The sequence below is a fragment of the Bidens hawaiensis genome, unplaced genomic scaffold (genome assembly GCF_021521415.1).
Source record: "Bidens hawaiensis isolate Kalapana, Puna unplaced genomic scaffold, B.hawaiensis_p1.1 tig00062024_1, whole genome shotgun sequence".
Classification (NCBI taxonomy): domain Eukaryota; kingdom Viridiplantae; phylum Streptophyta; class Magnoliopsida; order Asterales; family Asteraceae; genus Bidens; species Bidens hawaiensis.
The window spans coordinates 54,997-82,360 of NW_027501113.1; the positions used below are offsets into that span (position 1 = coordinate 54,997).

General features: G+C 34.6%; 1 protein-coding gene across 1 annotated transcript; it reads right to left on the reverse strand.

Annotated features, from left to right (window-relative positions):
* Positions 1-386: 386 nt before the first annotated feature.
* Positions 387-26,789, reverse strand: LOC143603476 (transcription factor MYB4-like; the record flags this gene model as incomplete). The annotated part of the gene is made up of 4 exons (XM_077080256.1): positions 387-895; positions 1,348-1,477; positions 26,427-26,644; positions 26,706-26,789. Coding segments are annotated over 4 exons (916 nt in total), but the record flags the coding sequence as incomplete, so codon positions are not given.
* Between the last annotated feature and the right edge of the window lie 575 nt (positions 26,790-27,364).

Consider the following 27,364-nt stretch of genomic DNA (forward strand, 5'->3'; position numbering starts at 1 on the left):
AGCTCGGGATTTGAACTGACAACCTCACAAGACATAGCTTAAATCATTCGTTGCCATAATCTATCGAAAGTGATACAAGTAAGGATCAAACTTAGGTCTCTACTGAAAAACTCAAGTCTTTCTATCACTAAACTACAAGTAGTGGATTAACAATAAATAATAATAATAATAATAATAATAATAATAGAGTCACCAAAAGACACAACAAAAAGATATATTAAAATAATCAACATTTTGAGCGGGCCCTTTTTTCTATGTACAATGCATTTCACTCGAAAGGAAAAACTTGAACATCTCAGACCTCTAAAATGTACAAGATTGAAGTTGTAGGTCCAAATTTCCTACATATACCAACAACTTACAACTTAGTACCACCTAAACGCGAGATCGGATGCATTCTAAGAAAATTCTCTAGTAGCCAAACTCATGATCATATAAGGTGTAGTAACCGACTGGATCGTGTAATGAATCTTGAAAACCCGAACCAGAAAACGGGTCTTGATGATTGTTTCCATGCTCCAAGTTCTCGATTGGGCAAAGTTGTTTCCAAAACAATTGAAGATCTTCAACGGTTCCTGGGGATCCTATATCATAGTAGTTATTTTTGATGTTAAATTCTTGCTCTATGGAAGAAGTAGTACTAGCAGAGGAAGAGCTATCATCTTCAAAAGTCACTGACGATTGAGTCACAATAACATCGGTTACATGATTAACATGATGTCGTGTATTATCGATATCATTGGAATATTCTAACGTTGATGATATGTTTGAATTATTTGGGCTGTCAATCTCATGCATCATGTTGTGTGTCCCACGTTTCTTGAGATGAGTATGCCAGTAATTCTTGATTTCGTTATCAGTCCGACCAGGAAGTCTTGTTGCAATTGCGGACCACCTGTGAATAAATTAAAGAAACGAGCGCATAAATTAGTATTTAATTACACCTAATCTACTATATATCATTCTCAAGAGAATCTAAATAAATTCCTTGGAATTAAACTAATAAACGTGGGTTAGACAGGCTTGTCGGCAAGTGATTAAGACAACACATGTTACATTTTATCCCACTAATCATGTACACACTAAACAACTTTTCTTAACCATCGGTTACGTCTGAAATGTCTTTTGTTTACACTTTAATGTGTAATAATTGAGTTATTGAAACATACGTAAACTCAGTCGATAAATTATTAATGAAATTAGGGACTCGATAAATGAGTATGTGAAGATGGATAAATTTTAGCTGCTATATATATTTACGTACTTGATAGATATACCAGAGGAAAGTTGGTTTGCCAATGGATATTGAAATAATCAATTAAACCATTGATTATTATCTATGCATACCTATTGCCAAGAAGTGAGTGAGAATGTAGTATGATTTCTTCCTCTTCCTTGGAGAAGTTCCCTCTCTTTATGTTAGGCTTTAGATAATTCATCCACCGAAGTCTACAACTCTTCCCGCTTCTCGATAACCCTGATTAAAGACAACAAATTAAGAAACTATAAGAAATCATGCTATTTCAATATCACATAATCATAGATCCGAAGTTGGGTTTCAATGTTTCCCTAGTAGTCTTCCAAGATTGACTACTTCAGTCCTAACAAAAAGTTTTGTCCGCATGCGCAGCAGGTCACGGATTGATAATGTTGGGTTTCAACTTTCAATGTTTACCTGGTAGTCTTTCAAGATTGACTACTTCAGTCCTTCTACATCAACCGCACTAATTTTCTCTTCACTCTCGATCTATAGACCTTTGATAATTTTGGTCATTCATCTTTCATCTCTACTGAACTGTTTATTATTGATTGCTAGGCGGACTTAGCTGCCTCTTAATTTTTTGTCGGTAGTACAAATTTTTTTTGTTTAGTCCGTTTTCGTATTTGTCTACCCCTGAAAAAATATAGCACGTTACCCTTATTTGTTTAAAGCGCAACCAAATTAAAAGCTAAAACCAATTAAAGCCCAATTAAGGTTTAAAGCACAATCAAATTAAAGCTCAAACAAAATAAAACCACTGTTTGTTGTTCCCTTATGCCTGAACACTTGGACCAGCCTGAACATCAACATTCGACGAAACAAACTTTCACTTTGCCATTGTCTAGCCCATGCTGCCCCGTCCCCCTGTTGCCCTCCTCCGGTCACGGGACCTCCACGCTACAACGGCCGGTGTTCCGTCAGTCTCTCGTCCACGGTTTGACTTCTACTTGTTCAGTTTAAGTATTCTTCTACTTTTATCTAAAATTGTAATTGTTAATTTGTTTGTATAAATTGTTAATTTGGATTTTTTTATGCCAATCAAATATTTGAATGATTGATTATGGTTTATTCGATATTTGGACAATGTAAATTGGAAATTTGGAATTGATTAAGCATTTATAGGGTTTAAATTTTGTTTTTTTTTTTTAAATTAAGGAACTTGGAAGATAAAAAGACGAAGTCTTATTAGCAATATTTTAAAACGAAAATTCCAATAAAATGATTATATCGGTCCAACAGGTTAAAAAATCATTATATGAAATAAGGTAAAAAAATATTCAGTTGTTGTACTAAATATGGTAAAAAAAGTATTTATATTGTATAAAATACGGAAGAAAATTTTTTTTTGAAACGTTACCCCTGAGATTTCCGTCTAGTTCTGTCATTTATTGATTGAACTTCTTCGAGGGTTCAGATGCCCAAAGAGCATACTAAACAATGGGCTGTTGTATATAATTTTTTTTTCTTAAGAAAAAATGAAGATAATTGTGATAACTAATAAACAAAACAAAGCTAATTTTAACAAGCTGATAATTGTTTACGAGACATAATTTTGGAAAATATACACAACGTTATCTATCATAGTAATTATTAATTAGCTATCTAGCAATCGAGCAGCAGTAGAAAGCATCATATTCTAACAATTTTAAACTTGAATTAAAATATAATGCTAGTCATTTAAGTTGAAAAATAAACAAAACATATACTTTTGATAGGTCAAAGGCTATGGATCAGTGAGCACCTCTCACTGATTCGATGTGGTACCCTTCTCATTTAAATAAGGACAGTGAACAACACTCCCTCATATCTCATTTCACTAGTGCCGTGAAACCATTAATGGTGATCACGTACATCAGTGACCAATCATATATCTATACTCTCTAATAAAATGCTACAAGTTTTGTCACTTGTCATTCCCATATTAAACCTCATCATTTTAACAAATTTAATAGTAAAATAATATTTACCATTCTTAAAATTTATGTTTCAAAATTTATTAATTTAATATTTACTTCATATTTTTTTTAAATATTTGATAATTATAATCTTTTATTTTTAAAATGTTTTAAATACTATTGTATAACGACTGTGTATTAATAGTGTTTAATAGGTTTATTGTTTATTGTATATCGATTATTTATTAAATATTGTATTTTCACGAACTACCCGTATAATAGACGGGTCTCAAACTAGTATATATATATATATATATATATATATGTGGGATGGATCATGCGAGAAGTGATATTATAGCGAGAAGTGCGAGAAATGAATCTAGACCATTGATTGTGTTTAATCAATGGTCAACAATATAAATGGCATTATCGTAAATAAAGACACATATTTTTGACATATTTTTAATTAAAAAGGACATACATGTCTTTTATGGTGTTGGCCTAATTAAACCATGCATTAATAAATTCGTCGGTTATCTTTTCTAGCATAATTAATGCTCATAAGATGATTAATACTAGTTTAATACATATACAAGATACATAAAAACATACTCCAACTTGTCTCAAGTGACTACATGACATTAGTTTTACATACACCACATTAGATATTTTTACACGACATTAGTTATGACAACACAACATTTAAAAGTGTCCATACACTACATTAAATATATCCAAAATACATTAGTTATGACTACATAACATTTGAAAGTGTCCCTACACTACATTAAATATGTCCAAAATACATTAGTTATGATTACATAACATTTGAAAGTGTGCCTACACTACACTACACTACACTACACTACACTACATTAGTTTTGCCCACACAACACTATATATACCTACACTACATTAGTTATTACTATACGACACTTGAAAGAGTGCCTACACTACATTTGAAAGTGAGCCTACGCTACATTAGTTTTGCCTACACTACATATGATATTTCTACACCACATTAGTTATGACTATACAACACTTAAAAGTGTGCCTACCCTATATTAGTTTTGCCTACACTACATTTAATATATCTACACAACATTAGTTATGACTACACAACATTTGAAAGTAAGCCTACATTATATTAGTTTTTCCAAGACTATATATGATATGTCTACACTACATTAGTTATGACTATACAAAATTTGAAAACTGTGCATACACTAGATTACGTAACTTAATCTACATTACATAAGATAAGCCTACACTACATTAGTTGATTAAAATAAAAAAAAAACTTCACATTATATATCAAATAAAAAAATTATTTAGCCATGTGTTAGAATAAAATGATTTTAGATCAAATGGATTTTAATTGTTCAAATTTTATATGAAATAAATAATAATAATAATAATAACAACAACTTATCATTTGTCAGCAATTTAACATTAATTAAACCATTATGAGTATGAGTTACAAAACAAAACATTTTATATTTTACTAAAATACCTTTTTATTTAAATAATAAGAAATTAAAAAAATTATCATGTGATTGGTTATAATCTCTTCTCACACTTCTTGCTCTAAGAAACACTTCTGAAATGAACCAAATCCTACATTGTTGGGCTATATTTTGTGGTTTATGCTTGTACTTTGGGCTTAGTTTGGGGTGTATTATGTAAACCGAGATCCATAAGGATCTCGGTGGGCTTTGGGCTTTTGTCGGGCTAGTATGTTGGCTACCTTATATATAGATCTCTTTGTATAGGTTTTAAAGAGAGGTTCAGTTGGTGGTTTTGCCCGTCTAGTATAATTGGTGTATTAGACGAGTATTGTAAGTATAGTGCTTAAGCACCCGACGTTAATAATAACGTGTGTTTTGAAGCAGTCATTTGTGTTCTGTGTCTTCTTGCTATTTGTTCTTGAATCATCTTGTGTTGGATTTCCGCACCAACATCAAGATCAGTTGATATCATATTGAAAGATCCTCCACGGGACTTACAATTGGTATCAGAGCCTTAGACCTATTCAGGCTCGTTATTGTGATATCAACGGATTCATGATCTAATCGTTTGGTGGTTTTGTTGTTTTCCGACGAGTTATTAATCAAAGAAGAAGAAGAGGGTTTATTCTTGGTTAGAGATTTGGTCAATTTGGAAACAAATTTGAATCACATAATTCACGAGATTCAGTTAGTTGCAAATCTTAATCAATAAATCTAGTTCTCAGGTAGATTTAAGTGTTCTTGGCTACACTTAATAGTTCTCAGCCTTTAAACAAGGGTGTCCGGCTTAAAATCAGTATTCGGCCAAGGAATAGTGTTATCGGTCAAGATTCTTGGTTCTCGGTCAACACTTGTAGTACTCGGTCAATAACTTTGGTTCTCTGTAAACGCATTCAGTTCTCGGTCAAAGCTTGTTTTCGGTCAAAGCAAACTGTGAACTTAGTTGGGCCTGATCAATCCGATTTGGGGTTTGTGTATTGGACTTTGGAGTGTTTCTGACTTAAAATTACTTTTGGACTGATTAAACTAAAATGAAATAAATAACTAACAGTAATGTGTCATCCAATGCTTCACTCCATCAATAACTGGATTCCATAATGGGGACCACCACTCGTGTGCCTCGTCTACTGTCTCATGAGGGGTTCAGCGAGTGGAAATTTCGATTCGAGAAGTATGTTAAGATGAAAGATGCAAAAATCTGGAGAAGCATAGTTAGGGGACCCCAAATCATCACGTATCAACGTGAGAACTCAACTGAAGTTATTGTGAAGCCTATTGCTATGCACGATGATGATGATCTTGCTAAAATTGAAGAGGATGAAAAGGCTTTCTCAACCTTAACTATGGCACTCTCACCTGAGATTGCTCTGGGTTTTAGAGAACTTCAATCTGCTAAGGAGTTGTGGGAGGCGTTAATTGAGGTGTATGAAGGAAACGAAGACATGAAGAGAAGTCGCCAAGACCTGCTGCGACATAAATTCAATATGTTTAATCATGTTTTGGGAGAGTCGTTGGAAACTCAACTTCAAAGGTTCATAGCTCTTGTGATTGAGATGAGATCTGCAAGCATCTATCTGGCAACTTCTGAAATAAAAGAAGTTAGTGAACTCACTGCCCAAAAGTTGGGATATGAATGTTGTTGTTATCAAGAAGACAAAATATCTCAACAGAATGTCTATTTCTGAGATGATGGCTACTATTAAGGCATGTGACATGGATGACAAGTAACGTGCAATAAACCATGCAAACTCCTATAGTGCAGCTGGATACAACGTTGCTTCCAACAATGCCCTCATCTCACAAGACAGCTTCTCAATGTTTAAGGCCACTCAGCAACTTCCACCTCAAGGAAACTTCCAAATGTTTACGTCCACTCAGGGCAAATCTTCTTCCATCCCACCTCAACCAGCTCCAGTATTTTTCACTAAATGTGCTCAATCTCCGGCTGATAATGGTAAGCCTCTGTCATCTGGCGTTGCTCCTGGTCAGAACTCTAGTCAGATTCCCTCTATCCCGAAAGAAACTCAAGAGAACATAGCTCTAATGGCGGGGTTCATGAACTGCTACAATGCATTTCTAGCTGGTGATCTGGTTCAACCTGTAGTTGCTGCTGAGCTTGATCAAATCCATCCAGATGATGTTGAAGAAATGGATATCTCTTGGCAAATCGCCATGACAGTGTTTCGGGCCAAGAAATTCACTAAAAGAATGGGAAGGAACAATTGGAATATGCCAAACAATCCGAAAGTGAGTTTTAACAAGGACACTCTGAGATGCTACAACTGTCACGAGCCGGGTCACTTTGCTCGTGAATGTACCAACCCAACAAAGGAAGGAAACACGGAGCGGTCGCTGGTTCCAGTGGGAAATGCTAGAGGAGAAGTTGGGGGTAGTTCAGGCAATGGTGAAAGAGGTTTGGTTACTCAACAATTTTCCTGTGATGATCAGATGGCTGCTCTCAACATTGGCAATCAGACCGCCAATTATGCTCACGTTGAGGATGCTGAGGAAGAAAATGCTGCTGAGGAGCAAATCAAGGAACTTTAATTCGCATTCATGGCCTTCACTCCTCCCAGCTCATCTGAGGTAAGCTTTCAACCATGTTCTCAAGATTGTGTTGATAAAATTAATTTATATAAACTCCACAATGATAACTTGATTAGAGACATGGAAAGAGTGAAATCTGAAAATTTTAAACTTAAGAAAAATGAAAAAGTATTCTTAGATAAAATAGAAGCAAATCAAAAGGATTTTTCTAAGCTTAAATCTGAATTCAGCATAAGTGTTGTCACCACCTAGATGCCAAGCAGGAAGTTGCTGACTTAACCGCTAAACTGGAAGCCTCCAAAATAGAGATTTCGAATTTAAATACTAAATTGAAAGAGCTGAACTTGATTTCAAAAAATTCGAGGGTTCCAGTAAATTAGTTAGTTCAATGATTGATAATCAGTTATGGTGGAAGGAAAATGAAGGTGAGGGTATAGGATATAGTCGGGTACCCCCACCTTACAATGACAACTATGTTCGGCTTCCTGTCACCAAAGAACAGGAAGAAAAAGTACAGGGCATGAAGTACGGTAAACAAGATAAGAATGACAAGTCTGATCCTGTGAATACAAATGTATCCATTTCAGGAATGAACGATTCTAACGTGTTTGCTTCATGTGCAGAGAAAGTAATTATTGAGGAATGGACTGATGAGGATGATGACTCTTGTGTTTCGTTTAATAAAGACATTAATTCTGATGTTTCCTTAAAACTGCCTGTTTTGAATTCTGTTAGTTCGACTGTTTGTGTGGGCTCTAGCTTTAAGAGCAAAGACAATTGTGTGGTTAATTCTATTAAAACTGTGAAATCTGATGATGTGGTTTTTAATAAGAAAAATTAAAATAAAAAATTTGCTAAAAACTACCGACCACCCAAGTTCATTAAAGAGGGATGCTCAAATGAACAAAAGGGTGTTGAACCGAACAACATGTCTAATGGTAAACATCAAGCTAAGTGACCTGACCCACACAATAGGTCAAAACAAAAGGTTCACCACAATGATTTTTATATAAAACGTCAAACTTGTTATAATTGTGGGATTCCTGGTCATATTGCTAGAAACTGTCCACATTGTCCATATGTTCCTTACTATGGATTTTATCAGAGAAATATGCCTCGTGATACCTATCGACGAAATTTCGGGCATCACAAGGCAATCCCTCTGACGGTGATTGGAACAAGAAAAAATGTAAGGCCCCGAACCCCGGGAACCCCACAGTTGGTATTCATTCAAAACACTAGTAAAATAATTAAACTTAAAAACAATTATTTTCATTAAAATAAGCAATTCAGAGTATAATTCAGCGGAAAACATAAATAATAAAAATAAGTTCCCAAAACCCGGGAATTTTGCCCAAAATCAACATAGTTATCTTTAAATAAAAACTTTCAAAAATAAATGTTTAATAGTAAAACTTCAATTCCCGTATGTCCTTCACCGTCCAAGTAGCTTCGTGCACGTCCAAGCGATAAGGCATCCTCTTCCTAACCTGAAACTCACACTAACATGCACACAAAGTCAGCTTGAGCTGAGTGAGTTCAAGTTTTAAGTAAATAAAATCAGTAAATAATAGTTATGATAGTCATACCTAAAGTTTAAAAAAATAAAAGGGTGCATCCATCAAATCATCATTACCGAAAACTAAACATCCTCATACATACATATACAAAATGTATATGTAAACATCCTTTCAATTACATCTCTATATATATCACAATATATATATATATATAACATCCATGTATAAAATCAGGGTCGAGCAAACGTACAACCCAAACACGTAACATCAGTGCATGCAAACACAAAGTAGGCATACATAACATCAGTAGTCGAAACGACTACAACATCGCCAGATATAGGCCAAGAAATAATGTATATATATATATATATATATATATATATATTTAACATCCCAAGGCCTACCATATGCTAGCAAGCCTATATAAATTCGTTTAAAACCTTTCATCATGTAAGAAAACATTTAGGTGTGCATGCTAGCCCAAAAGTAAAAGAGTTAAAAGGGCATCATGAACTCACCTGAAATCAATCGAACACTTGCAACGAGATAGGAATCCCTAAGTGCACAATCACAAGCAAGGGCCTGTAAATTATACACAACACGTTACTAAACTAGACCGTAAGAACACTCTTGCCTAATGGGCCGCCCAAGGCCCAACAACTGGCCCAAGGCCCAACAACTTGGCCCAAGGCCCAACACTTGGCCCAAGGCCCAACAACTTGGCTCAAGGCCCAACAGTTTGACCCAAGGCCCAAGAAAAGTCAAATCGGGTCGAATGCGCGTGTAATAAACCTTATAACCATTTGTTAAACGAATCAGCCCCGAATGGACCAAATTCCATTTTAAATCTTTTCATTCATCAAGATTATGTCACCCGAGTTGATAGGGTTGACGGTTCCTTCTTACAACTCTTACTTTAACGTTTAAACGAAAATTCGCGCACCGCCGACTCGTTTGACGAAGCACTAACCACAACAGCCCCGAGCATCAAAAAAATAATTTTTTACAGCCCTTAAACCCCCCCTTAGGGCTGTAAAAACTGATTCGGTCGGTCACCCGATCAATTAACGCATCAAACTCAACAATTTGCAGTTCTATACCCGATAAACCCTAGTTTTCGAACTAAAATCGATTAACCGACCTAAACATCTCCATTGACCATGAAATTATAATATGATGTACATGTCATACCTAGTGAGATGTTGATGCGAAAACCTCACTCAAAACAGCCCCGGAAAAGCTCAATTGGGCAGCCACCCGGTTAGCCTACAACACGACGTTTTTCGATCAATACGCGCAATATAAGGACCAATTAACGTGAAAAAGACTTGGGGAATCATAATACATACCTTGAATTGAAGTTCGAAGGTTTAGAATTGGCTGCAAAAAAGAAAAATTGCGGGTCTTGGCCTTGATGTTCCTTCCGATCGCAAACAGCCAAGGGGGGCTAGGGTTTTGTTGTGTTATAACTTAAGATATTACACTCTAGTCCCTCCAGATTGAGGTGTAAGGCAAAACGGAAGGAATAGTTAGGTTCTTTATCGTACCGGGATGACGTAAAGGCTTCCGAGAAACGTCGGTTAAGTCCCGAAAACGGAATTATACATACTCTACAAGCTTTGGTTCTTGAAACCAGAATTAACGGGTGTTACAAAAAATCTGTTAGGTTTAGCCCTCATCAGACCAAGCCTAACATGTTTAGTAGAAGTGATAGAAACCATGATTCAACTTCAAAAACTAACTCAATTTCTAAATCACGGCCTGTTGGGAGAACAAATTCGTCTGTTCCCTCTACACGCAAATCAGAGACTGAACCATCCATTCGTACAAACAACAGTAAATTTTACAATGGTAAACATAAATGGATGCCTAAGTCTCCGGTAAAGAAGGTTTCTTCTTCCATTTTCTATAATCGAGAAGATATGTCATGGCAGCATGTAATGAGTGTAAATGAATCAGGTATACCCAGTGTTACTAAGGACTGGGTGCCAAAGTCTAATTAATCCCGGACTTCGTGCAGGAGCAGCTATGGAGGAATGTCATCAGACCTTGGTATGTTGATAGTGGCTGTTCTAGGCACATGACAGGAGACATATCCCAGCTACATGGCATTCAAATTTTTAATGGTGGGTATGTGTCCTTTGCGGGTGGAGAAAAAGGGAAGATCACGCAAAAGGGTACTGTAAGTAACGATGTTCTAAAGTTCAAAAATGTTAATTTTGTTCCAGAGCTGAAGCACAGTTTGTTGAGCGTGTCACAAATCTGTGATAAAGAGTTTTCAATCCATTTTACTAAGAAAGAGTGCTTGATTTTGAAACCTGGTATCATTATACCAAAAGACTGGATTCTTGTTCGATCACAAAGAAAAGATAATGCTTATGTAATTGACATGAACAAAAATGTTCCTGATGAAATAACCTGTTTGTTTTCAAAAGTGTCTGAACATAATGCCATGCTTTGGCATTGTCGTCTTGGTCTTGCTAATACGAAAAATCTGAATCGTCTTGCATAGAATGATTTGGTACGTGGATTACCCGTTAAAGATTTTGTTACTATTGAAAAATGTTTGGCTTGTGCTTTGGGTAAACATCATCAAAAAAACTCATAAACCAAAATTGATTAATACCATTTCATCAGTTTTTCAACTATTGCATATGGACCTTTTTGGTCCGGTTCATGTTTTGAGTCTTTCTCGCAGCTCTTATTGTCTCGTTATTACTGATGACTACTCACGGTTTACCTGGGTGTTTTTCTTGTCAAATAAGAGTGAAACTGCAGAACTGATCAAGAGATTTGTGGTGCTTATGGAAAATCAGCTGAATCTGAAACTGAAAGGAATTCGTTGTGACAATGGTACGGAATTCAAGAATGCATCTTTGAATTATTTTTGCTCAGAAAAGGGGGTGCTCCGTCAATACAGTTCAGCTCGGACACCTCAGCAGAATGGTATGGCTGAAAGGAGAAACAAGACTCTTATCGAGGCGGCAAGGACCATGCTGTGTGATTCTAAATTGCCATTATTCTTCTGGGCAGAAGCCATCAACACAGCCTGTTATGTTTAGAATCAGGTGATGATTAACAAATCACAAATGAAAACTCCATATGAGATCGTATATGGTCATAAGCCTACTATTGCACACTTCAGAGCTTTTGGTTGTCCGTGTACTCTACTGAATCTCGAGTCTACTCCGAAGTTTGGGGCCAAAGCTGATGATTGTTATTTTGTTGGGTATGCTGGTCACACCGCCTACAGAGTCTACAATAAGTCAACTAAACAAATTATAGAATCCTATGATGTTCGTTGGTTGGAAGAAAACGAGACTGATGCTCGTGTTGGTCCGGACTGGTTATTCGATTACAATGAACTCTTCAAACCGTTCAATGTGCTTCCGGTCATCAACACAGAAACTTCAGGTGGTGCTACAGCAGATACTGAGAAAGAAGACCCACATGCAGTATCTCACATCTCTCCTTTTCTGGATGATGATGTCACAGAACTACTTGATGACAACCCACCCACGTCCGTCAGTCAGACGAAAGAAGTTACGAAAACTGTGTATTCTCCAAACTCTTCAAAAAATGCTTCAACAGTTGAGGGGGAGAGTCCTATTCGTCAAATCTTCGGGAGCACCTTGTTTCCCGATGTCATTCCAAATGAATACGTTGCCAGCACTTCGTACTCACACAGTACGGCGGCTTCTGGATGGAAGAATCCCCTAACTGAAGTTGATGAAAATTTATCAAACTTATCCCCTACTGGAGATGTTCCCGAACAGCCGATTCCGACAAGAACTCAACGAAATCATCCTATTAAGAATGTTATCGGCCCTCTTGAGACAGGTGTGTCCACCAGAAGTCAGACAGGACACATAAACAGACATAAACAGTTGTTTGTTTTCTTGTTTCATCTCTCAGATTGAGCCGAAGTCGGTGGAAATGGCTCTTCTAGAACCAAGTTGGGTGGATGCCATGCACGAAGAGTTGAATCAGTTTGATAAATTGAAAGTGTGGAGGTTAGTTGAACTGCCAGAGGGAAATAAAGCACTAGATACGAGATGGGTTTTTCGAAACAAGCAAGATGACACGGGAGTTATTGTTAGAAACAAGGCACGGTTAGTTGTTCGTGGTTTAGACTACACCTAAGTATATGCTCCTGTAGTTAGACTTGAGGCCATTTGGATTTTTCTGGCTTATGCGTCTTTCATGGGTTTCACGGTATATCAGATGGATGTTAAGACCGCGTTTCTGTATGGCGAAGCTAAGGAAGAGATTTACGTGGATCAGCAACCGGGGTTTGTAGACTCTAAGAATCCTAATCATGTTTACAAATTGGATAAAGCATTGTACGGTATTCACCAAGCTCCTCGGGCGTGGTATGCTACATTGACGGCACATCTTCTGCGTCATGGCTATACAAGGGGGATCATTGATCAAACTCTGTTCCTTAAAACCGTCAGGAAAGATTTGATTCTGGTTCAGATTTATGTGGATGACATTATCTTTGGGTCTACCAGTGCTGAGCTGTGTTCAGAATTTGAAGAGGTTATGAAGAAGAGATTTGAGATGAGCTCATAGGGAGAGATGACAACATTTCTAGGATTGCAGGTTCGTCAGAGCTCGATGGGAATTTTGCTGCATCAAGGAAAGTACGTTGAAGATATGCTTGCAAAATTTGAATTTCAAGTTTCCAAGAGTGCCGCCACTCTAATGGCAGAAAGGCCTCTTCTATCGTCTGATCCTGAAGGGAGTCCCGTAGATCAAACGTACTATCGATCGATGATCGGGTCTCTGATGTATCTCACCGCCAGTCATCCCGACATCATGTTTGCAGTCTGTCAATGTGCTTGTTTCCAGGCTAATCCTAAACTCTCTCATTTAATTGCTGTTAAACGCATTTTTAGATATCTGAAGGGACAACCGAAGTTAGGTCTTTGGTATCCCAAAAACTCAGAATTTGATCTTTATGCTTTTGCTGATAGAAATTATGGTGGAGATGACATTGATAGGAAATCCACATCTGTCGGCTGCCAGTTTTTAGGAGATCGTCTCATCTCATGACAGTGCAAGAAACAACAAACGGTGTCTACTTCGACTGCCGAGGCGGAGTATGTTGTTGCGTTAGCTTGCTGTTCATAGGTTATTTGGATGCAACATCAATTGCTGGACTACGGTTTGGAATTTCTTAACACTCCCATTTTTTGTGATAATGATGCTGCTATTGCAATTGTTAAAAATCTCATTCAGCATTCCAAAACCAAGCACATTGACATCAAATTCCATTTTATTCGTGACTGTTACGACCGGAAACTGATTCATCCGAACAGGTCCACACTGATAATAATGTGCCGGACCTATTTACAAAACCGGTCGGAATAGCCAGATTTAATGTGCTTGTGGGATTTCTTAAGATGCTGCGTTTTGATGACTGAGTATTTTTGAGGTTTAAATTGTGTTCATAAATTTTTCTTCGTGTCATAATTTCTGTACAAATTTAGGGGGAGAAAAAGGAAAAAGTCAAAAATAGTGTGTGTGCGTTGTTATCATTTTATAAAAAATCAAAAAGTAAAAAAAAAATAGTATGTCTTTGTTTATATTCACTCTCGCTTAAAATTATGTAGACTGCTCAAGTTTGAAGGACATATACTTGTATAAGTTTGGTCCGGTAATCTACTCGTAGATTCACAGGATAGCCATTTATCTAAAGACTGAAAGTATTCGGGGCGATTGTAATGTGTTTTATGTTTTGAATTCTTTCACATAAAATTATGTCGGTAATTCCAAGTTGGAGGGACACGTATTCTCATATGTGTTTGGTCCCGTTAACCACTTGTGGTCATATGGGATAGCCATTTACCTGAAAGCTAAAGAGTGACCGGGGTGACTGAATTCTTAACATGTGTGTCTTCTGGGAAGTGATATTATTATTCAGCTAAAAGCTTTATAGAAGCTTAAAATATTTTCAAATGAAAATTGATCCAACCTTTGAGAAATGATAGATAAATTGATTTTGTGTGCCTAACGTGTGAAGTTATTAGGCTAAAGAGGTTTTTGATTAGTCATTGATGTGTATGGTAGCTTTCCATGATAACTAAAAGTTTGAAGTGATATAAACTAAATCTGCTAAACTTATTGTGGAGAGTCATTTTGAAGATGTTTGCATGTCCCTAGATACATCTCTCCGAATGATAGGCAGAAAAACAATTACCCAGTCATACACAAGCCCGTTAGTGTCTTGATCGCCAAAAATATTATATTTCATTTAAAAAAATTATAATATTTATATATATATGAAAATTATTGTCATTCAAATTGTTTTCCAAAAGCTTAAAAGGGGTCCCAGGGAACTCTAGGGGTGGGGCATACAAATAAGTCATAAACATCCTGAATGTAAGGCTTGTAAGTCCGGATGGCATGTAAGTCCAACGTTCAACCTTAAAGCTTAAAATCATTTTGTCTAGAGAAAAGTATTTTGATCAAGTACTAGGGGGTTGGAGTCAAATTGGGGTGATCTGGGGAAAGCCAAATACGCCTTGAAAATAGATAAGGGGCATCATAGGTCCATAAGTGATGTCCATGTAAGCTTTATGCCTAATTGAATCTAATCATATCACTGGCGAAATGAAAATCATGAAAATTATCTGCTATCAACCTTCTCACTATGTCACAATAATGCTGAAAATGAATCATTGTGAAAGTATCTTAATCAATATGATTTCATGTTCGGATCTTTTCATAAAAAGGTGTTGTTTGTTTTAAAATAGCTGAAATTTGATCCCAAAATATGTTAATTCTACTGAAGGCCAGATAGGTAAATCATTTTTGTTTTTGTTTAGTTTTTATTCTAATTATATTTTATTTTTAATTTTTAAATTTTTGCCTCATGTTTACTCGTGTCAAAACAAATGTCTTAAGAAATCGTTTTCACATGAATCGGGATCTGTTTTTTATTTGACGGTTGCAAAATGTCATGGGGCGTTCAGTTGGGCAAAGTGTGTCCATAATCTCTTTTTGTTTTCGGCCAGATCATTTTGGCCCAGAAAATTCAATTTTGTGAGTTCCCTACTTTTAGTACTTGGTTCTCGGCCATATGTTTTCGATAATTAAGTGTTCTCGGTCAAGTTTGATGTGACTAGGTAGTTTCAAAGGCACTCATTACTACTTATTGATTATTTTTGAAACTCACAACTTCTATAATCTTCCAAAATCTTCTCTCATTATAACCATCATATCTTTCACCTACTTGCCGCCATACATCATTTCCTGTCTTCTTGTTCTTTCAAGTAGACATCTTTAAAAGGTAAGTAAATCTATTATGGTTGAAGGGTTTTCGGTGGTTATTAGATTTGATCGATTAATTATTCGGAAGGTTTGTTTGTTCTCTGTTGAAGTTACTGATTATCGGTTTAGTCATTGATTGTAGTTACAGGTTTGGTCATAAATGGTGATTGGGGGTATGATGAAGATGATGAGTAGTGCTATGAGGTTCTCGGCATGGACTGATCAGACTCTTTTGATCAATCAGAGAGATCTTCGTGTTGGAGAGGTTTTGAAGCATTCTCGGTCAAACCTTGACCGAGGACTAGTTGGTTCTACCAAAGATACACCGTGTTTGACTTTTTTGAGTCAATCAAGCCTAATACTTGCTGCTATTCATGATGACAAAAGTCATGTTCATCTACTTCATATGGGTAGTAGCATGACCTGCGTTGGATTACTAGCCAGGTTTTAATAAAGGCCCTAAATAAGACACTCAACTTCCAAGTGTCTATTTAGGAGCCAAAGTATATACTCCGAAATGTCTAAATGAAGGTATAGAAGCAAGCTGATCGTCTACAGCTGAAGCAGTTGTGATCAAGCAATAAACCAAGGGGGAGAATGTTGGGCTATGTTTTGTGGTTTATGCTTGTACTTTGGGCTTAGTTTGGGGTGTATTATGTAAACCGAGATCCTTATGGATCTCGGTGGGCTTTGGGCTTTTGTCGGGCTAGTATGTTGGCTACCTTATATATAGATCTCTTTGTATAGGGTTTAAAAAGAGGTTTAGTTGGTGGTTTTGGCCGTCTAGTATCATTGGTGTATTAGACGAGTATTGTAAGTATAGTGCTTAAGCACCCGACGTTAACAATAACGTGTGTTTTGATGCAGTCCTTTGTGTTCTATGTCTTCTTGCTATTTGTTCTTAAATCATCTTGTGTTGTTGGATTTCCACACCAACATTAAGATCAGTTGATATCATATTGAAAGATCCTCCACGGGACTTACATATATATATATATATATATATATATATAGGGGATGGTTCATGAGAGAAATAAGATTGCCGCGAGAAATGAATATGGGCCACTAGTTTTATTTTAGGTTTTAAATGATTAAAGATAAATGAGGAAAGCATTAATGCATGTTCTCTCTTCAATTAATATAAATAATAAATAAAGTAGTTATCTATTCAATTAATATAACTAATCAAATTATTATAATTGGAAAATATTAAGAATTCATTTATTTTTATAACTTATTTTTTCTCTCTTGAATTTTTATCCTACACAAGTACAATTTATTCATACATTAAAATTTATTTCTATCCAAACCACTTTCTTCCAACTCAATATATTAATATCAATCAACACGTAGTTACATTGTGATGAATAGTACAAAAAACTATCTTACACGTGTTTGCATTAAATATCAACAAAAAAGTACACAACCTACGTACACAAAAGCATATAACCTACACTTGTTCTAAGAATAAGAAAATATATAACCTACGCACGAAAAACATATAATCGACTCACAAAATTTAGCATCAATAAACTACACACACACACGAAAACGTATAACCTACACACGAAAAACATATAACCTACACTCGAAAAAATTATCCTACACAAATACAATTTATTCATATATTAAATTTTTTTCCTTTCCAAAACCAATTTCTTCTAACTCAATATATCAATATCCATCAACACGTAGGTACATTGTGATGAATAATACAAAAAACTATCTTACATATGTTAGCATTAAATGCCAATAAAAAATATACAACTTACATAAAAACATATAAAATATACTTGTTCTAAGAATAAGAAAACATATAATCTACACAAGAAAAACATGTAACCTACACATGTATAGGATATGTGTATCTTTGTCTAGTTTATATAATTCTTGATGTCGAATTACTATGTAAGTTGTATACTTTTTTTGTATGTTGTACGTTTTTATTGCTCAAAACAAGTGTAGGTTATATAATTTTGTGTATGTCGTATATTTATTGTTTATATTTAATGTACACATTTGTATGATATTTTTTTTATTATTATTTATCACAATAATTTTTCTAAGTATATCAACTGAAAAAAAAATATTATATTTTGATATTTATTGTTAAAAATTGCGTGTTAACATATGCTAATAAATTGAGTGGAAATAAATTGTTTTTTTAAAGAAATAGCATTATATGAATAAATTGTATTTTGGTTGGATAAATGAAGAGAGGATAAATAAATTATATATAAAACTAAATTAGGTAGCGTTTGGTATGTAGGAATGGAGGACGAAATGGAATGACTCATTGTAAGGGAATGGAGAAAAGTTTATTTGGTTGATCAAAGGAATAGAATGACCCAATACCTAGTTCATTCCATTCCCTCTAAAACACCCCGATTTCATTCCATCCATACCAAATGTTTTTTTTTTTTCATTCTGTTCCCTCTTTCACCCTACATCACCTCCACCAACCTTCCCTCCACCACCACCCACCAGCATCAACACCCACCACCACCACCACCAACCACCACCATTTGTCACACCCTGATCCAGGGCCTAGGAGTGTGACCAACAGTTGGTACCTATTTTGTAAATATATTAGAGTAGCGGGTTCATTTTAGCGGAAGTCTTTAAATATTAAAATATTAATTTATATTATCAAAATTACTCGGGAATTAAACACCCGAGTTTCAGTTTTACAAAACGGTGATATTAATAATACAAGGATTTATAATATTCAAAAACGAGCCATCTCGGGCGATCTTCTATGACTCCAATCCTTGTATACCATCTATTGTCATCTAATTACCTGCAAGGGTGGGAAAAACACGTCAGCTATATGCTGGTGAAACGTTGACTCGATAAAACATTTATAACAGTCGTTAAATACAAATACAGTTTTCCGTTTCACAAACTCAGCAGGAATGCCTGTCCATTCCCGGGATTTGTACCACTGCCCAACACACACAATTCAAAGGTTCCTCGAGTACATATCCATTTGTACGGAGACAACCTTCCCCTAGGCTATGTAACCCTTATGGAGAACTGGTTATGACTGACTTGGTTTTGTATGCCAATTATCAGTTATGTTTGGACCCAGACACATGTGTATTCGGTCTAAGTTGCTTTTTGTTATCTATTTTTTATTGTAACGATTTTAGAGATTATATCTCATGCAAACATTTATCAGACTCTTTGTAATAAACAACCAGTCTATTACAAGAGTAAAATCAGTTCAGACAGTAAAAGGTTAACATGTTCACCTTATATTATCAGTCCGATATCAGTATCCTTAGCTTCAGTATGCTATTAACCTATATATCATAATAGGATTGCATAAGTACCTAGTTGGTATTATTCAGTAGACTTTAAGTCTGTTTCAGTTTTAGTAGACTCGAGGTCTGATCAGCAGACTTGAAGTCTGATTCAGTTTCAGCAGACTCGAGGTCTGATCGGCAGACTTGAAGTCTGATTCAGTTTCAGCGGACTCGAGGTCTTATAAGCAGACTCTTAGGTCTGACCTAACCTTAGTATAGTTATAATCGTTTTATGAAAATACTTTGGATTTACATATGACGTTTTGGAATAGCACGCTTTGGCCTAATAGAGGATATCACATTGGCAAACTTCTCCAGGTAAGCAAACGGGTCCCGCGGTTGATTGGGATGTATACGAATTGCTTTCTTTAGACAAGAAGAGTCTACTAATGATACCCCCCTTTCAGTTACTATGTGCCCGTCAAAATAATAGTTTTGGTAACATTACTTCACGTGGAAGCAATGTCTTCGCTTTATAAAACATTACTTGGAAAATATTAACAGTTTAACGACTATACTCTTAACTAAGTTATATCTAAGTATTTAAAGTAACCAGTAAAGTAACTTAACCTTAATCCTACCTTAATCGGCTAGGCGGAACTTAAGAACTTAAGAAAACAGCAGCACTTCGGCTTGTGCTTCGTTTACAAGATCAGCAGCTCGTTAAACAGCGTAACGACACCTCGTTTCTTCACGAAAACAGCCCTCGGCACCCTAGAACACCCTTGGCACGATTCCCTAGGTTAAGCGTGTGAAATTAGTGTGAATTTGGGATGAATGGGGCTGAACATGTAGCTGCCCTTTTATAGCTGAGTTTTGCAGACCATCGCATAGCGCGATGGCCTTTTCCCTAAGGCCGTCGCGTAGCGCGACGCCGCAATTAACTAAAAGCTGCCACGTGTTGACACGTGGTTGGCCACGTGTTGACACGTGGTTGGCCACGTGTCCCGGGTTACTTAACCTGGTCATCGCGCAGTGCGAAGGACCAGTTGGGTTTGCTGTCGCGTATCGCGGCGCCCCACATTTTCTTGATTTGCTAAATGGACTGTCGCGTAGCACGACGAAGTTCATCAGGAGACCATCGCGTAGCGCGATGAGTCTTAAAACTCGAATTTTTTATTTTAAGTCCCTCAACTTCCAGACTTGGCATTTTTAGCCCTTTAACTTCTAAAATTTATATATTTAGCCCAAAAATTGGATGGGGTATTTTCCCGGTGTTACACCATTGCCGTCCACCGTCGTCATTTCCGCCACCAACCACCGCCGCCGCCACTACCAACCACCACCATTATCGTCCACTGCCGCCTTTACCGCCACCAACCATCGCCAACAGTGCCAGCCGCCCACCACCACCATCAACCGTTGCCCCCAACCCTCACCACCACCACTCGCCGCCTACCGTCACTACTGCCCATTACCATGCACCTCCACCACCCACCTCTAACCACCATTATATATCTCTCTTCACCCATCACCACCCACCACCATCCACCATCATCGCCCACCAATGCCACGACCGCCCCCTACCTCCCACCATTGCCACTTACACCATTTTAATTTTATTTTTTCTTTTTTTCCTACCTACCAAACAAAACAAAGTAATCATTCATTTCATTCTCATGTAGTAATCAATTATCTCATTGGAATGGTAATAAATCATTCCATTCTTTTGTCCATTTCAATACCATGTTCATTCAATTCCGTCGTTCATTCCATTACCTCATACCAAACAGACCCTTAATGTTTTTATTTTTTAATTATTATAGTTAAATTAGTTAGGTATATTAATTAGAGAGGGATTTATTATGGTTATATTAGTTGTATTAATTGAAAAGAGAAAATGCATTTATTGTTGCAATTACATTTTTTCATTTATTTTTAAACATTTAAAACCTAAAATAAAACTAGTGGCGCATATTCATTTCTCGCAGTAATCTCATTTCTCTCCTGAACTTAAACACACACACACACACACACACACATATATATAGGGGATGATCAAGAGAAAACTCATCTTTAGAGAGAAAACTTAAAAAATCCTAAAGAATTATTTTTAATTAAAAATAAAAAAATATTTTCAAATTTCTGTTTTTGCCATTATTTTTGTTTTTTTCTTACCCTTTTACTCAAAAAAAAAATAAAAAAAAACCCGTTGTAATGCACATACGTATTATTCTACGATACCGTTGTATTACACATGTGTATTACTATGTATTTTTAAGTTAAATATTGTTTAATAGCATATATTCAATATTTATGTATTGTATATGTGTAGTGATGTTGTATTATATGAAAAAAAAATAATAATAAAATAAAAGTTGATGTAGTACACATATGCATTAATGTTGTATTACACATACGTACTAATGTGTATTCAATGTGCGTATTAGTCTTATATTGTACATATACAATGGTATTGTATCAAATATGTGCAATAGTGTTGTATTCTATGCAAAACAACACTTTTGCATATATATATATATATATATATATATTTATATATATATATATATGCAATGCACACTATTACACATGTGCACTACACCGACGAGGTTACCGACAAGTTTTTTTTTTTGAACCAATAACAACATATAAGTATAATGGGGAAAAAAAGAAACTTCAAAAAAAATTTTTAAAAAGTTTAAAATAAATTTTAAGGAGTTTTTAAGTTTTCTCTTTAAGAGGAGTTTTCACTTGATCTCACCCCTATATATATATATATATATATATGATTAGGTTCATTTTAGAAGTGTTTTTGTGTGAAAAGTGCGAGAAGAGATTCTGGCCAATCATTAGTTTTCTTTTTAATTTCAGATTATTTAATTGTAGAAGTATATTAGTATAAAGTTTAGGAGTTTCTTTTGGTAATTAATAATAATTAATGTTAAGTTACAAATGATTTTACATTTATTTTTATTTTTTAATTTGATTTAATCTTTAAACAATTCATAAAACAAAACCATCATACTCATGCTATAAAAAATATAAATATATTAACCATCATAAAAACAAATACCTACACAAATCATGATATTAACCTACACATACAAAAACTAGCTCATGTTATCACTTATATAGATCACAATATTTATATACATGCACATATCTAGTTCATGTTAACCTACACAAATCACAATAACTACATATACAAATTTACTTCATGTTATAGCCTACCCATTTGTATTTACCTACACATGTTAGAATATTAACCTACATAAACAAACCTTATTCATGATATCACATACAATTAATAGTATTAACCTCAAGAATCCTTAGTTAGAATTAGAATGGGATTCCAACTCAGCACTTTTTGAACCTTTTGAGTGAGATTTTGAGAAGAGTTGCTCTTTGGAGAGCACAGTACGATGAAAGTTGTAAGCTGTGTTTGGGGGGGGGGGGAGTTATTGTCTATCGTTGGTCTCTATGGTAGAATCAGTCGGGGGACCTGAGAGGCGGTGGTTTACCCTGCGGCGGATGTCAGCGGTTCGAGTCCGCTTATCTCCAACTAATGAACTTAGCCGATACAAGGCTATATGATAGCACCCAATTTTTCCGATTCGGCGGTTCGATCTATGATTTATCATTCATGGAACCTAAACTTGTAAAATATTCGCAATGTAGGAACACATGATATTTTTTATAATTTTAATTATTTTATAATCTATCTTTTATGTGTAGGCAAATACGAGTTATGTGTAGATGAATATTATTTATATGTAGGTGAAAATAAAATGAACTAGCAAGCTGTGTAGGTGAATACGATATATGTGTAGGTAAATATTAGTTACGTGTTGGTGAAAATAAAAGAAACAGAATTACTGTAGGAGAAAATAAGTAGCGTTGGTAAATACGCGTTACATCCTGATAAAAATAAAAATAACTAACAATTTGTATAATTGAATATGAGCTATATGCAGATTATTATGTTACTTGTGTATGCGATCAATTTAATACAATTCACCTACATATACATTTTTATATATAGGTAATAGATAATTCAAATTTGTAACCTTCTACAAGAATTAATGTGAAGAATATTTTAGGAGTAATTAGAGGAATTAATGCATTGAACAAATAAGAGATAATTAATGGTGAGATATACTTATCGCACTTCTCGCTATAATATCACTTCTCGCATGATCCATCACTTATATATATATATATGTGTGTGGGGTCTAAAAGGACTCCAGAGATAACTAGAGAACTAATAAAGAATTATTTTTAACTTTTTTAAAAAAAATATTTTGTGAATTTTTTTTCTTTCCTCCTTCTAATAAAATGATATTGTTCCTAAAAAAAGAAAAGAAATAAAAAAAAGAGCTGTCGATGTAGTGCATATGTGCACTAACGTGTATTGCATATATACAATAGTGTTTTATTGCATATAATACAACGTAATTGCATTATACAATACACACTATTGAATATATGCAAATACAACACTAATAATTGTATGCAATATACATTATCGCATATACGTAATACAACACCAATGCACATATGTACTATATCGATTTTTTTTTGTATATAACATAACACTATTGCACTAATAAAATACAAAAAATTGCACATATGATATTCAACACTATTGCACATATAAAAAATACACACTAGTATGCAATAAAAAAAATCGATGTATTGCATATATGCACTACAACGAATTTTTTTTATAATTTTTTTCTAGTGAAGAATAACAACATATAAGAAGGATGAAAGAAAAAGAAATTAAAAAATATATTTTAAATTAAATTAAAAAATATTTGTTTATTAGTTCTTTAATTCTCTTTTTAAAAAGGAGTTCTATTTTGATTCTCTCCCTATATATATACTAGTTTTAGAGCTTGTGTTACACACGAGATAATTCAAATTATAAAATTATAAGTAAAACAAATAATTATAGAGTATATGAAAAAAAAGTATTACATCTATGCTTGTATCTATACAATGTGTACATAAATTGATTTTATTTATATCACATAATGGTTTTTTTAAATGAACTTAATAAAAAAATATCCGTGCAAAATCGTACCCGAGAATGCTTCTTTATATTGAAAAATTCATTTTCGGTGTCATATATGTATAATTGTTAGAATTTTGATTATGAACCAATTACGAAAATAAGACTTCTCGTACGATAGTAGTTCTAACCACTCAGCTTAAATACAAAAGAGGCGTTACCTTTATTGATATATTTATCAATTTACTACCCATCAAAGGAAAGTAGGATATTAAATTGTAACAATGGATGTTCTTCAAGAACTATGTTTTTCTGAGCCACACCATAAAAAAAGATGTTGATAAGTTTCAGAGGGCTTCTCGACTTTGTCATAATGACAACATAAAAAATAACATGTTAACCCATTCAATTTTGTGAATCTTTTGTTTCATTTGAGCATAGTTTTGCATGACATGCTTCCCATACAACGTTCTGATCACCATTGAAGGAAAAATTAATGTTGACATATATAAATATTTGAAATTTGAAAAAAGTTTGAAGTATTGATAGGCATGGGGGTGGCATGTCGAAAGTGTCACCATCTTTTCTTAAGTTTTAATAGTTGAGGGAAAAATAGTCAATTTGCTAAATCTTGAACCTTTTGATTATTTCAAAAAATGCCCTTAAAAATAAACTTGAAACCCGAATCATGTTTAAAATTCTAACTTTCATACTTTTGACATTTTAAAGTCAACACTTTGAACCCATAACAAATTTGACGATAAATCTATTTTGCGTTCTTAAACTTTTAAAAATACTTAAAATTTTCATTTTTGACCCGTAATAAATTTTGACCTAAATGTAGTTAACTTGTACCAAACAATCTATTTACCAACTTTTGATCCATAAAATCAAATTTAACTTCCACAAAAAACCTGAAACAATTTTCATTTGAGAAACATGATTTGTTGTTAATTTTTGGAATTCACTAAGTATTTTGAAATATATAGTAAAATAATATGTTAATATTTATATTTATAAAAATATATAGATATTATATAAATATAGTAAAAGAAAAGTAAATAATTATTGATTTATTACATATATTAGTGTATATTAGTTTTGGAGAAAAAAATTGTGAGAATTAACCAAAACATGACAAGTATCCCCATTTTTTTTATTTTATTAGAACAGGTAGATATCTTTTTTTCCTTTCTCAATTGTTTATGTCATTAAATAATTGAAATGATGCATGGAGAATAGGGGGTATGATTTATACCCATAATTGAAAAATGAAAGAGAACGAGAATGACAAAGCTAACGTGACAAATGAGAGGAAATTATTCAAATAAACCACACCAGAGTCTTAGTACGACCAATGACACATTTGAGACATGAAATAAAGCTAACTTTTTTTCTTTAGAATAATAAAGAGAACTACTTTGCTAGTTTGCATTTTTTACTTTCCTATTTCAACTACCACAGTCTTAGTACGACCAATGACACATTTGAGACATGAAATAAAGCTAACTTTTTTTCTTTAGAATAATAAAGCGAACTACTTTGCTAGTTTGCATTTTTTACTTTCCTATTTCAACTACCTTTTTTCCTTCTTAGTCTTCTTCCTTCACGCACTCACACAGTTGACTATATAAGCATACAGATATGAAGTCAATGTTGACGGCTTTAAGTGGCCTACGGAATAGTGTTGTGAAAGAAAACGGAAAAACTATTCCGAAATAAAAAAAATATTAGAAAATCTAAACACAACCAAAACAAAAAACTGACGATTTAGTTTTTGATTTTGCAAACAACGAATTCAATTTTTGTTTACATGATAAAAACCAAAAACAGACCGAACCAAATTTCTTAGTTACTTTTTTATTATTTTGTTCTCTATTTTACATGATTTATATTAATTTTAAAAAATATGTAACTCAAATATTTCTACCAAATGTATAATAATTTACAAAATTAATTATATATAAATTCATTATTTTTGGTCAACTTTTTTTCTGTCAAAAATTTTCAAGCTTAAATGACAAAAATAGAAAAAAAAATCGAAACCAACGGTTTCAAAAATTCAAAAACCGAAGTTTCAGTTTTTGGTTTGGTTTTAGCCCAAAAGTGACCCAAACTGAATCGTGGACACCCCATATAACGCATAGCAGACTAGGAGCTTGCACAATGGTTGAGATCTCCTTTGTAAGAGCTGCCTTCACCACTGGCTCAAAGGTAAGTCGCTCCCCATGCTCAGTTTGAGGTAGAGTCGTGCTAATCTCGTTTTCCTCAATGGTATCTTGTGCCACGTCATCGTCATGGTCATTTGCTGATGCTTCTACTGCCAAGGTTGTGGTTGTGGTTGTCGCTAGTCGGTCGGTAGGGTGGGTACTAGCAATTAATCGAGGATTAATCAGCGCCTAGTATGGAGTTTTGCAACCATGGCTGCTACTCTGGCACTACTAGGCGGACGTCCACGGCCTCGACTGCGACCTCTATCTCAATTAGCATTACTTTGACCGACCATTTCAATATCCTACAGACATGAAATGCCAACATTGTCATAGATAGGTATAAACTTATGACACAAAAAGTAAGTAAAATTGTTAATAACATTAGATCAAGTGCTATTAACCCTTCACATTACTATTCAAGTTCTAACTTCTTTTCCTATTTTGACAACCACTATCACTAATTATTCAGCTCCTAAGAGGAATCTTGCTGGCACTAGGGTTATTCTTGCTGACATCCATTACTTGGTCCCATTCTCAGTTTAAATTTAGGCATCATGATCTTAAATCTCTCAAACTATTGCTCTAATACCAACTTGAAACATCCATAAACCGGGATAACTTATATGTTGGGTTTACACATGCATTTAGTTTTTAAAATTTCAATAAAACATCAATAGCGGAATTCTTTACAATACCAACGTAAGTTAAACTTGTTCAAATGTCATATCATAACAACAACTGAACTATATATGGATGCCTCAATGTCTGGATGGTTCCCAGCCGTCCTTATTCCTCTTAGCTTTAACCTGCTATGTTGATCAGTTTCTATAATCGATGATATAATGTAAACAAGGAAATATGTAATACCTGATAATCC